We start from the raw sequence: 11,981 nt of genomic DNA, 5'->3' as shown, positions 1-11,981 counted from the left end.
AAAATGTACCAACTTTTTGTATGAAAAATGTATCGTAAAAATTACCAATTTTTTGTATGTAAAATGTCATTAATACAAGTAATGACAAATCATTGGTTTTATTTAAGTATATTTTTTTATAAATATTTTCAACAAATTATGGATTTTATTTAAAATCTCATTAATATAAATTAGCATCCCAAATCGCCCAGGTAGTGAATCCTCTAAGCCTTATATGTATATTCTTATCTCTACCTAGCACGAGACGTTTTGGAAGCTCACTGGCTTCGGATTCCATAGGAACTCCAAAGTTAAGCGAGTTCGCACGAGAGCAATCTCAAGATGGGTGACCCACTGGGAAGTTCTCGTGTGAGTTCTCAAAAATAAAACCGTGAGGGTGTGGTCGGGGCCCAAAGCTGACAATATCGTGCTACGGTGGAGTCGAGTCCGAGATGTAACAATAAATAACTACAAATATCAAATTTTAATTTAAAAATTATAATAACCTACATAGAAATGCATTATTGCATTAATTTCAGGGACTTCAATAAAAAATCGAAAACCAACAAGGTTTCAATAAAAAAATGTTGCTAAATAGGGACCGCATCCAAAGTTACCCATTTTATTTTGCTAGTGTTATTCCAAGTGATAATTGTGGTTGCAACCCGACAATGTTTTCTAAAATCCATCAGGTTAAAAATGGTTTCGGAGTTAAGAATCAAGCAAGATTCATGTTGTCATGTTCCCCATTTGTAGAGAGGAAGGGGGAAGTGGTGAAAAATACATCTAGGATCATAGTTTTTAATCCCTTCATAGCTGGACAGATTGAAAGAAACGAAAGCGTGGAAGACGCTGGTTCTTCACAGCTGTTGTTTATTACTTCATCTTTCTTGAATGGTTGTTCTCTACCTGCTTTTGATAATTTGAGCAAATCGACACTGGTTCTTCACAGTTGTTGTTACGGGTGGGAAATGCTAATAGAGTTGCTCAGGGGATCACCTGCTCAGAGTTTCCATGGTATGCACTGGATTTTGTTCCATTTGTTTATCGTCATAAATCAAAACTATCTCCATGAGGGCACTCCAGGGAAATCCAGATGAGATTGAAGTAGCAAGGTTTTTGTTAATGAATGGTGAAGTCTTGCAGAAGATGACTATTTTATACTGCTGATCTTTTGATTAGGAAGGAGGACTTATATGAAAATTTCTCAATGTTGGAAATGGCTTCAAAGACTTGTGATTTGTGAAGTGGAATTCATCGAGATGTAGGAGGATTCTACTTTTGGAATCTAATTCTAGGTTTAAAATCGGTTAAGGTGGTTTGGACACATGAACCGAATACCTATTTATGATTCGGTTATATGATGCAACTATAAGACGGAGGCTCAGGGCAAAAAGAAGCAGAGAAAGTCTAGTAATATTTAGGTCCCATTTGGTATTGCTTTCTTTTCACCAGAAACTGCTTCCCTTTAAAGTTAAGTAGTAAACAAATGTTTGGTAAACGTAAAATATCCTACTTATTTTACAAGCAATGGCCTCTAAATAATAGTTTTTAAAAGTATCATGTATGTTGCTTTTAAAAACTGCTTAATAAAAAGCTAAGTTGAGCCACTATAAATATTTTCAATTACTGTAATACCTTCATAACTTTTTTGAAAATGACATATTTAGCCTTTCACACACATTTTATCTCTTAGGGCGTGTTTGATTGGCTTCTCTAAGTTTCACCGGACTGGCTAGGATACTTAGACCGTGTTTGGTGCAAGCATGGATTATGTTTAATGAGACTAAGCCGAACTCGCTGGGATTAAACGCTTTGCTAAGGGGCCTTAGCGAGACCCCCCGAAAAGGAGAAGATTGTTAATATCCTCTCCTACACTTGCTTTGCTTCATCTTAGGCTTTTCCAGGACTCTAGTATGCTTCTCATTGTCCTTGTAGCCGTCTGACGATCGACGACGGACCTGCATCGTCGTCGAAACTCAAATCCCCAAAATACGAGATATTTGAAAGAACGCTGCCAGAGGAGCGTTGCTGTAAGCACAACGATGGTTAGAAGTATCCCCAATCCCCGCTTCAACGACAGCGCTGCAAGCACAAACAACCACTTCAACGAGGTCAGACGCAAAATAGAACGAATCTAGGTCAACCAAGCTCGCCCATTCGAACTTCCATGCCCACCGAACAAAAACCTCAAATACCAAGCTCGATTCTTCATTTTGCAGAAACAATATTTGTCAATTAATCAGAAAAAATAAGGAAGGGAAGGAGAGCGTGGGACGGAGAGAACGAGGGAGACAAAAGGGAGAAAAATATAGACTGATGGAGGCTTCCTGAAGCTAGTCCAATTTGAGATAAAAAGGTATAATATAATATTATTAGATATGAATTAAAAAAATATAATATTGTAGTTTGGTATTATCCTTCTTTTTAGTTCGACACTGCACCAAACGCTTCACTAAGTTAGTCTAGCTTAGTGTAGTCTAAGCCAGTCTAGCTTAGTCCCTAAAGCTAGTCCAATCTGAGATAGTCTGGTGCAACAAACGCACCCTTAGAGAATAAAGTGATCGCTATCGCTTACCACCACCATTAATGTTGCCACAACTACCACCATAACCACAACCTCCACCAATGTGACCACAACCACAACCCTCAACTACCACCATTGTCACCATTGTCGCCTCCACCACCGTTGCCGCCACCACCATAACCAAAACCGCCACCACTACCACCGCAACCACAACCACAACCGTCACTACCACCACTATAACTGCAACTGCCATCATTGCCACCACAACCACAACCGCAATCACCAGTGCTACAACCATCCCTACCACCATTGTTACCTCTGCACTCAAACCACCACATCCCACTATTAGCATCACCACCATACCTACCATTTGTTACTACTATCACCATTACTGCAACCACCACCACCACTATTACCACCACCATCCCCGCCAATGTTGTCTTCACCTCCACTACTATGTCCATTTTGTCATTATATACAATTATATCACTTTTACCTTGCAATTTACTAAACACTTTTATACTGTTTTTCAAACTCACAGTACTTTTAAAATACAGTTAACCAAATGCTAATATGTTTTACTTTGCAGCTGATTATTTTTAAAACACATCAAAAGCAGTTTTTTTGAAAAAAACATAGTAATCCTAAACTGTCCCATATAAAGGGACTTTAAGAAAAGATGTGAATTACTTAAAAAAGATGTGGAATACTTTTGTTAGTACACATTTGTTTTCTCTTATACACATATTTTAATCACATTCGTAAATTATTCTTTAATATATACGTAGCATTTAATGATAAGAAAAACAAATGATTGAAATTAAAAATAAAATATTTAAATATTTGTGGAAATCAAATTTAGCATTCGTTGTTATCATTTAAAGTGTAGGACTGTACAATTAATGACACGAGAAACGAATGACTAAAATTGAAAATAAAATATCTAAATATTTGTGGAATCAAATCTAACATTCGTTGTTATCATTTAATGTGTGCGACTATATGTTTAATGATATGGAGAATAAATGACTAAAATCGAAAATAAAATATCAAAATATTTGTGGAAATCAAATCTAATGTTTGTTGTTATCATTTAAATTGTGCGATACGGAGAACAAGTGACTAAAATTGAAGGTAAAATATCTAAGTATTTGTAGAAATCAAAGGTTCGTTCTTATCATTTAAAGTGTGAGGCTGTATATTTGACGACACGAGAAATGAATGACTAAAATTGAAAATAAAATATCTGAGTATTTATGGAATGAAATCTAACGTTGGTTGTTATTATTTAAAGTATTCAACTATGTAAGGGAAACAAATGACTAAAATTGAAAGTCAAATATTTAAGTATTTGTAGAAATCAAATTTAACGTTCATTGTTATCGTGTGCGAGTGTGTGTGGTTATCATATTTATTTCAAAATTAAGCTAAAAAAAACCTTCGAAAAAAAAGGACAAGGGAGTATTTATATAATTTTTGGTCTGAAAAATGAGCCAAAGCTGCCAGCTGAGTAAAATTGGCAGCGTAACGCAGAGAGAATGGTGAGAGAATCCGGTAGAAGAGAGCAAGCACGCCATCGTGATTTTCGATGAGGAAGAGAGCACCGCGAAGAACCCAAAAGCCAGAAGAAGAATTGCAGACCCGAAACCTCCACCCAATCTCTTCGTCTTCAGCTCCAATTCTTCCTCCTGGCTCCGTAAGCTCTCGTTTTCTCATCTGGGTTCTCTCTCACTCCTCTTGTGCTGCGACTTTCCGCGAAAAAAATTGAAACTTTGGTTGCAGGCACGCGAGGAGCAGCGGCGGCGGTAACATGTGCCGGCAGGAGGAGCGGGTGCGGATGTCGTCGGAGGAAGAAATTGCGGCGGAGGAGAGCCTCTCTGTCTATTGCAAGCCTGTCGAGTTCTACAACATTCTCCAACGCCGCGCTATTAGAAATGTACTACTTTTTTTCGGATTGTTTAGCCTAATTATCTGCATATATGTGACAATGAAATTGAAGATTTATACTTTGGTTGCCAATTTGTAATGGGTTTGTGTGCATTTTTCGAATGTAGCCAGCGTTTCTTCAGAGATGTTTGAGCTACAAAATAGAAGCCAAACACAAAAGGAGGTAATGGCAGCAATAAAATTTTAACTTTTGTTCTGTACAATGTGTGTGCTAGTTTTTTTTTTTTTTCCTGACTGGGTTTGAAATTTAGGATACAAATGACGGTTTCCATTTCGATGAATGAGATGGAAGGTCTACAAACCCAGAATCTCTTTCCTTTGTATGTGTTTTTGGCCAGACTAGTTCCTGATGTTGCGGTTCCAGAGGTATGTATATGCATGTTTTTAGTTTTAGAATTGTTGATCAACGTGTTGCTTTGTTGTGGTTTCATCTACATGTATCTCATAAGAGTTCTGTCTTGGAATGTATGAACAAGTATTCTGCTACATATCGATTCAGTCGAGCTTGCATGTTAAGTAATTCCACTGGGGTTGATGGGAGTAGTCAACTGCAAGCAAATTTTATTCTGCCCGACATTAATAAGCTAACATTGGAGGCTAAATCTGGCTCCCTTGCAATCTTGCTCGTCAGCTTTGGTACGTTGTGAAATTTTGTTGGTATGGAAGCCTTTTTTATGTGGAATGTCATCGAACTGTTTGGGCTCATATATTAGTTCATTGTAGTGGGAGCTCAAAACCCATTTCGTGGAATCAATTTATCCAAGGGTCCTGTGGATATGTCTTTTTTCCCTTGTAAGTTATAGCTTTACTTGCTAAGTTCTATCACATGTTTGAATTTTGATGTCATTTTGATATGTTCTTTAACAGATTAAAATTTAAAACTGTGACAGGTCTGACATAATTGTGCAATTTGGATTTCTTTAGTAAACTTTAAGTTCTACATGATGCAGGCACATTAGCATATGTAGAGACCAGATGTTTAACTATATGACCCATTTGCAAGTCCCTAAAGTTTTAATTTCTGATATATTTTATCAACTTTAAAAATAAGATAGGACGAGTATACTTTGGCCTCGTTTGATAGGGAGGACTAACTTGGATAGTACTATTCACTACATTGAAGGCATTTTGAGGAAGAAATGGATGAGATCTTCCATATTTTGTCCAAGTTGAAGGTTACTCATGAAGAAAAGATATCCCTACTAGTCCCCACAAAAATGGTAGGATTAAAGGGGACAACTTTTCTTGACAAAATAGGGAAGTTGTCATCCATTTCTCCCTTCAAAATGCCTTCAATATAGTAAATAGTCCTATCCAAGCTAATCCTCTCTATCAAATGAGGCCTTTATGTCATGCCCTTGTCTCTTCACACCAATATATGTTGAGTGAAAGATGAAGCATTCTTTGTTACTTGTAATATTAAGAATTATTTTACCAAGTTTAATCTTCTTTCTTATGGGATTGGTTGCCCAAATCAGTTTTATTTTTTTATTTTATTTTTTATTTTATTTTAATTTTATTTTTCTAAATTCACCATCAATTTTGCTTGACAGCAAATGCAGGAGGATATTGTCTATGGAGCAAGATACCACTTGAATTACTTTATATCTCTTGGGAGAATTCTCCTAATTTTGGTTTGGGACAGAGAGCTGAGATGATTTCAACGATTGACATGCGCTCTTGCTTCTTGAAGGTATGGCATCAGTACCCTGACTATTGATTAACTATTTGCAATTTTTCTTGACTAAGAGTTCCTGGTTAACAATGTGCTAAACCTTTTGACATTTTAGCTGTCAAAATACTTTTTTTTTCTTTTTCTAATCTCTTGTTTGTGACTGGACCCGTATAAATTGTAGACCTCCTGTTTTCCACTCTCAGTTGATATAGTTTTTTCCCTTGTGCAGTTGAGCTGTTTAAATGAGGACAAGTGCCTTATGATTGCAACTCCCCATAATCCCGAAACTGTTGTATGTTTTTTTTTGGTGTTTTCTTCTTAGATCAATAATTTGAATCTCACCTCTCTCTCTCTCTCTAGGCACGGAAAATACATGTATGTGTATTCAACATTCTTTTCTTGGCAACTGTTGCTGATGAATATCTGTTACTTTTGGTTGTTTGGGCCTTTCAAAGGTCATTTCTCAGCTAGTGCAGGTCACCATTTCTGCAGAGGAGTATGGTGCGAGGGAAAAATCTCCTTATAATAGTACATACATATGTAGTGACATTCCTTCTTCATCATTGCCTCATATCATTCGGTAATTATCATCTCTCATCAAGTAAATTTGTCTATTCAGTCATTCTGTTTATTTCTTCCTACTTTTTGCTTCCCTGAAATTGTTGTTATTGGATACTGTTTTGTTTGATCATTAATAAACTTAGTTTTTGGGTCTCTACTTTTATTTCATAATTTTCTTGTTTCAGTCTAAATTGAAATAGTTGATCATTAGTCTCTTGGTATTTTCCCATAAGAATAAACTCTATGAACTTAATTTGGATATACTCCCAAAAAACTTCGTATGCTTCACTTTCTTGCATGCAAATGGGTGATTTGTGGTGCTATTCATCGAGAGTAAATCCATTCGATCTTAGCAGATTGTTCAAGTGGATTTTATTTTTGGATCAGTATGTATATGTCTGTGTTTGAGCTCTTGGGGATATGCTTAAATATTTGTGACTTGTCTTGTCCAGGTTAAGGGCAGGAAATGTGATTTTTAATTATAGATACTACAACAATACATTGCAAAGGACAGAAGGTACTAATGATTTCCTATAATTCTTGGCAACTTCTAAATGGTATTTTCGTTATGGGACAAGTTGGCATCTTAAAGTTCAAATATGAAAATTGGTAATTTTATTCCATACTTGCATTTCCTTTTCGATAAAAAATGAAAAAAAATATTTTTGTATTTCAATTAATACTTTTTTTCTTTTCCTCTTCCTCACATTCTTTAACCAATGAAGATATTTTTGCATACCAATGACTACACATTCTGTTGTTTGTGAAATAATCGTTTGTTCATCTTGCAGTAACTGAAGACTTTTCTTGTCCATTTTGCTTGGTTAGGTGTGCAAGCTTCAAGGTGCAACTTTCTGCTCAAAATCTGTGTTATTGTATTGTGATAACAAATTACTTCACAGCCCAACAACTTAAGCTTTTAGGATCCATACATAGAATTGATCCTAATAGCTTAAGATTATGGGAAAAGTAGGAGTATAGCAATCTTAAAATGAACCAGTAGCTAGTGAATTTATGACTGATGCTCAGAATCTATTCAATCTTTTTTGTAGGGTCTGAGACATCATTTGTTCTCATCACATGATCTCTTCAACTTTGAATTTTGGGTTAGTATTCTGTGAGAATCTTAGTGGGATTATATTCATTGAATTAGGGTAGACCAATGGCTACTAAACTGATAAGTATTTATAGGTAACTGAAGAGTATCAAGCTGTAAATGTGTCTGTGAAAACTAATAATTGGAGATCAGAGGTATGTATTGTTTTATTATCATTTTACGTCTTTTTTGCATGATAGAGCAAAAGTACCATTTCTCAGCGATCAAGTTCTGTATTAAGTATTAGCAACCATATCTCATAGCCATTCAGAAAAATTGATATTTACACTGTATATATCGTTACCTGAGGAATTATGCAAATTCCATAAAAGTTAGCTGTCCCGATCATTAGTTTCTCCTATGTTAAATTTGGAATTAGATTAGGACATATTTCATCGTGATATAATTTTTCTAGTTTCTTCGGATATACATGTTGAAATAGTAAAGATGATGTTGGCTGCCGAAGATGACGGATGAAACGACCACTAGGCCAATTTAGGAATTGTAGTTAACTTCGAGAATATATTTTTTCTACACAAACGGATGGTAGTGGTACAAAAGAAAAAGCATACACAAATCCCTGATAACTAGCTGCAGAAATTAGTTCTTATTTTTTTTCTTTTCAGATTGTTGCTGGTGGTGTTGATCCTAAGTTACAAGCATTCTCCTTTTGGTAAGTTTTCTCTTCTTTCTTGGGCCATAGTTGTGCCTAATAATTTCTTTAACCTTGTGTCATTTTATTGAGATATACGAATGCCTTAAACTGAAAGGAGTAAGCTCATACATTTTCCAGCTCAAAGCCACTTAGACGCAGAAGACCCAAGGGCCTATATCAAAATGCAAAGCACGTGCATCCTCATGTATTAGAGTCTGAGTTGCCTGCAGGACTCTGTGAGCTTCTGGACAAGGCTGATGGTACATGTTCTTTTCTCATGTTCACATAAACTATCTGAATTGACCATATGATCTATTACTTTTAAAATTTTGAGAAAGTATAAGGTGCTGAAGCTCCGGTTTTCCCCCCTTATATGTATTTTTGAATATTATATTTTGGGTGGGTGTTTGTTGTTTTAAAATCAGTGGAGGCAAGACAAACAAAAATGACCAAAAAGATGGAACAAATCAGGCTTTTTTGAACTGTGTCAAAGATTCAAACTGTCTTTTAGCTAAGAATTCTTTCCTCTGGAATTATATGGAAAAGATATATCTTAGTAATGGAGAAAACTTGACATGAATAAGTAAATTGTGTATTAATTCCTTGCAAAATAAGTGTCTGGTCCAAAAATTATGGATCAACCAATCCTCTTGCGTCTCTTGATCTAGTTGATTGGATTATTGTTAGGAACCCAAAGTGTTCCTGACATAGTGAATCTGAACATATCCTGCAATATGAAATTTCAAGCTCCAGACTGCAGATGAAATATCATTGATCTCCTGGAGACCTATGTAGTAACCTCCTTCAGGTGCCTACTAAGCATCCCGCAAATATATTTTTCTACGAAAATTTACTTAAATTAGGCCTGAATAATTGAGCAATGTTTCTATTAGACTTGCTTTGGAGCAAAATGATTTTGCGACAAATAGCTACCCTTGTTTAGGATCCTATTAGAAATGACCCTGCGAGATGTTCTAACACATCTAGTTAACTTTTTTTTATTTTTACTTTGAGCTGAACGTATTGAGTTAACCCATTGCATTGTGTATTTTTTTTCTTTACCTGATGTCTGAAAAGAATTTTGTAGTCTATTATTCTTTGAGGCAGATTGAACTAATATCTCTTAATGCGCTCCTTTTCCGGATATTGTCGTCAAACACTCAAATTCTTTGCTCAGATGCTCATTCTAGTAGAGGTGATAAGGCTAGAATATCTGGTAGGAGTAATTTGCTGAATGTTACGGATGGTGTTGCTGTCTCTGCAATTTGTTTCATCCAGCTTTTTACTGTTGCAGGGGTTTCAAGCTCCACGCCACAGTCATATGGTGATCCTGGTTGTGTTCAATCAGTATCGGGAAACAATTTTGCAACTCCTGCAATGCTTGTGTTTGCAAAGACAAGAAAGTTATCTGTTGAGCGCCCAGACCCTAGAAAGTATCTTTCTCTCTCTCTCATGAAATAATGCAGTGTAATTACTTATGGGTGGATCTGTCTCATCAAAGTCAAATGTATGAGGTTTTACCTGGTATTCAGCTCCCAATCTAAGGCTTCACATGTGCTTCGATCCATCATATGTTTATAATAAAAAAGATACATGTATGTTGCTTGGATGCATGGCTACTCATTCTTACTTTATCATGTGAACTCAATAAAACTAACAAAATTCAGGTAGCGCTGTCCAACAACCAGCTGAATCTGAACCATTTGAAGCAACTGACTTAAACTGACCTGAACTGGTTATTTGCTTCGGTTCAGTTCCTATTTTCCTGAAACCAAAAGGACTGGTTCAACAAAACTTGTTAAAACAACTTTTAGGATGTGTATAGCTCTGTTGAGCTTGTGCATGCACGTGAATTCACCTTAATAGATGGATGCTAACCGTTGCTCCCAAGCCGCTCTGATGTTAACTTGTCAAATCTACACACACACACGCATGCACGCACACCCTCAGAACTGATCATGTGTGGACAGGCTGTGTTTCACTTGCCAATTGATCAGCATTTTTTATGCCTAGTTTTCAATTCTGTTAAATGTGGTTTTTAAGCAAATGCTGTGGTATTTTTCATAGATCCTTTTGCATGTCGATTATTAATCTTGCATGTAGCCACATATGAATAAGGTTTTTATCTAGAAGTTTTCTCTATATTTTCAGCTGTGCCCTCCTGCGGAAGCGAAAGTTCTTTCACTCACATAGGGCCCAGGTGAGAGAACAACTCATGTGATGAATGTATCACCCAATACCATTTAAGCTTTATTCTGGAGTGAAATTTTCAGTTATCATTAATTATGAAGTAGTCATATATGGAAGCCATTGTGAATTTGCCAATTTTTCTTTCCATGGTGTATGAACGAGAGTCCAGTAATTATTCTTTCCCTTAGTACTTGCACTTGTATCATAAGTCTGTAACTACTATGGTATGACTATATACTAGTATAATCATAAGTCTGTAACAGTTGCTATATTAGCCAGCTTGCTCAGTTGCTAGCTCCAGAGGCCAACAGATGTCACTAGTTTAGTTTCTCCTTGGCTCATATATTTAAATGACACTATTGCTTAGAATATGCGGCACTGTATTTCTAATTATTATTTTTATGCTTGAAGCCGATGATGTTGGAACAAGTTTTGTCAGATCAGGATAGTGAGGATGAGGTTGATGATGATGTTGCTGATCTTGAAGATCGAAGGGTATAAAACTAAACCTCCTCTCTGATGCAAGAGCATATGTTTCTTAGGCAACTACTTTTCGTCTTAGGCAACTACTTTTCGGTCAGACATGACCTTTATTAATGTCCGATCGAGCCATCGAGGAAAAGATTTTCGTGCCATCTGGACTTGTTTTAAGTTCTTTGTATTCCCGTGCGCTGATGGATCTGCGTTGAACATATGGGAGCTTATTTGAAAATATGTTAGCACCACTTTATATTGACGTGGCATCCAGCAAATGAATGAGTGATATTTTACTCTATTGTAGATGCTTGATGATTTCGTTGATGTGACAAAAGATGAGAAGAAAATGATGCATATGTGGAACTCCTTCGTGAGGAAGCAACAGTAATTTCTCTACACTTCTCAATTCTTTCAATTACAACTGTTGGACTTGGATATCAAGGGGCACTTTTGGTAGGGGTCTTCATTTGCACTAATAATGCTCAGTGATGGACAAGCACTGGACCAAAGAAAAAGGGACAAGTTCATTTTCGTATGTGGAAGAACATTATTTTTCTCTCGATTCTTTATGACATATTTTGTGTAATGTTGGCAGGGTATTGGCTGATGGTCATATTCCTTGGGGGTGCGAGGCATTTTCGAGGTTGCACGGGCAAGATCTTGTCAAATCCCCTGCTCTGATATGGTAATAATTGCACTCATTTGATCCTTAGTTCCTTTGAAATTATTGCATCTAGTCATTTACAACCCCCTTTAGCTAATTTTTCTAATCCATTCCTAACAAATTAAAACCTAAGTTTCATGAACTTAAAAGTCCCTCATTCAAACGTACCACTAAAGACTATATGTACAGTGGCGTTCACATAAGGACCTA

The 11,981-nt window shown here is 36.3% G+C and overlaps 1 protein-coding gene across 6 annotated transcripts in view; it reads left to right on the top strand.

The window, feature by feature from the left end:
* Nucleotides 1-3,980: 3,980 nt before the first annotated feature.
* Nucleotides 3,981-11,981, top strand: part of LOC126590056 (polycomb group protein EMBRYONIC FLOWER 2-like) — a 44,397-nt gene continuing 36,396 nt past the window's right edge. The window contains exons 1-21 of one of the 6 annotated variants that reach the window (XM_050255542.1): nucleotides 3,981-4,202; nucleotides 4,289-4,442; nucleotides 4,561-4,616; nucleotides 4,705-4,819; nucleotides 4,930-5,089; nucleotides 5,177-5,245; nucleotides 6,007-6,146; nucleotides 6,358-6,420; nucleotides 6,584-6,708; nucleotides 7,142-7,206; nucleotides 7,481-7,533; nucleotides 7,742-7,795; nucleotides 7,881-7,940; nucleotides 8,412-8,458; nucleotides 8,579-8,700; nucleotides 9,618-9,656; nucleotides 9,735-9,873; nucleotides 10,592-10,640; nucleotides 11,042-11,125; nucleotides 11,412-11,491; nucleotides 11,703-11,792. In XM_050255542.1, coding sequence (XP_050111499.1) covers nucleotides 4,317-4,442; nucleotides 4,561-4,616; nucleotides 4,705-4,819; nucleotides 4,930-5,089; nucleotides 5,177-5,245; nucleotides 6,007-6,146; nucleotides 6,358-6,420; nucleotides 6,584-6,708; nucleotides 7,142-7,206; nucleotides 7,481-7,533; nucleotides 7,742-7,795; nucleotides 7,881-7,940; nucleotides 8,412-8,458; nucleotides 8,579-8,700; nucleotides 9,618-9,656; nucleotides 9,735-9,873; nucleotides 10,592-10,640; nucleotides 11,042-11,125; nucleotides 11,412-11,491; nucleotides 11,703-11,792 — 1,736 coding nt within the window. In that variant the 5' untranslated portion in view covers nucleotides 3,981-4,202; nucleotides 4,289-4,316. Of the gene's footprint in view, nucleotides 4,203-4,288; nucleotides 4,443-4,560; nucleotides 4,617-4,704; nucleotides 4,820-4,929; nucleotides 5,090-5,176; nucleotides 5,246-6,006; nucleotides 6,147-6,357; nucleotides 6,421-6,583; nucleotides 6,709-7,141; nucleotides 7,207-7,480; nucleotides 7,534-7,741; nucleotides 7,796-7,880; nucleotides 7,941-8,411; nucleotides 8,459-8,578; nucleotides 8,701-9,617; nucleotides 9,874-10,591; nucleotides 10,641-11,041; nucleotides 11,126-11,411; nucleotides 11,492-11,702; nucleotides 11,793-11,981 lie in introns of all 6 variants that reach the window. The other 5 variants (XM_050255543.1, XM_050255541.1, XM_050255539.1 and 2 more) reach the window with 5 other exon arrangements.

This window comes from Malus sylvestris, chromosome 11 (genome assembly GCF_916048215.2).
Source record: "Malus sylvestris chromosome 11, drMalSylv7.2, whole genome shotgun sequence".
NCBI classification, from domain to species: domain Eukaryota; kingdom Viridiplantae; phylum Streptophyta; class Magnoliopsida; order Rosales; family Rosaceae; genus Malus; species Malus sylvestris.
This window is presented reverse-complemented; position numbering and strand designations above follow the sequence as displayed.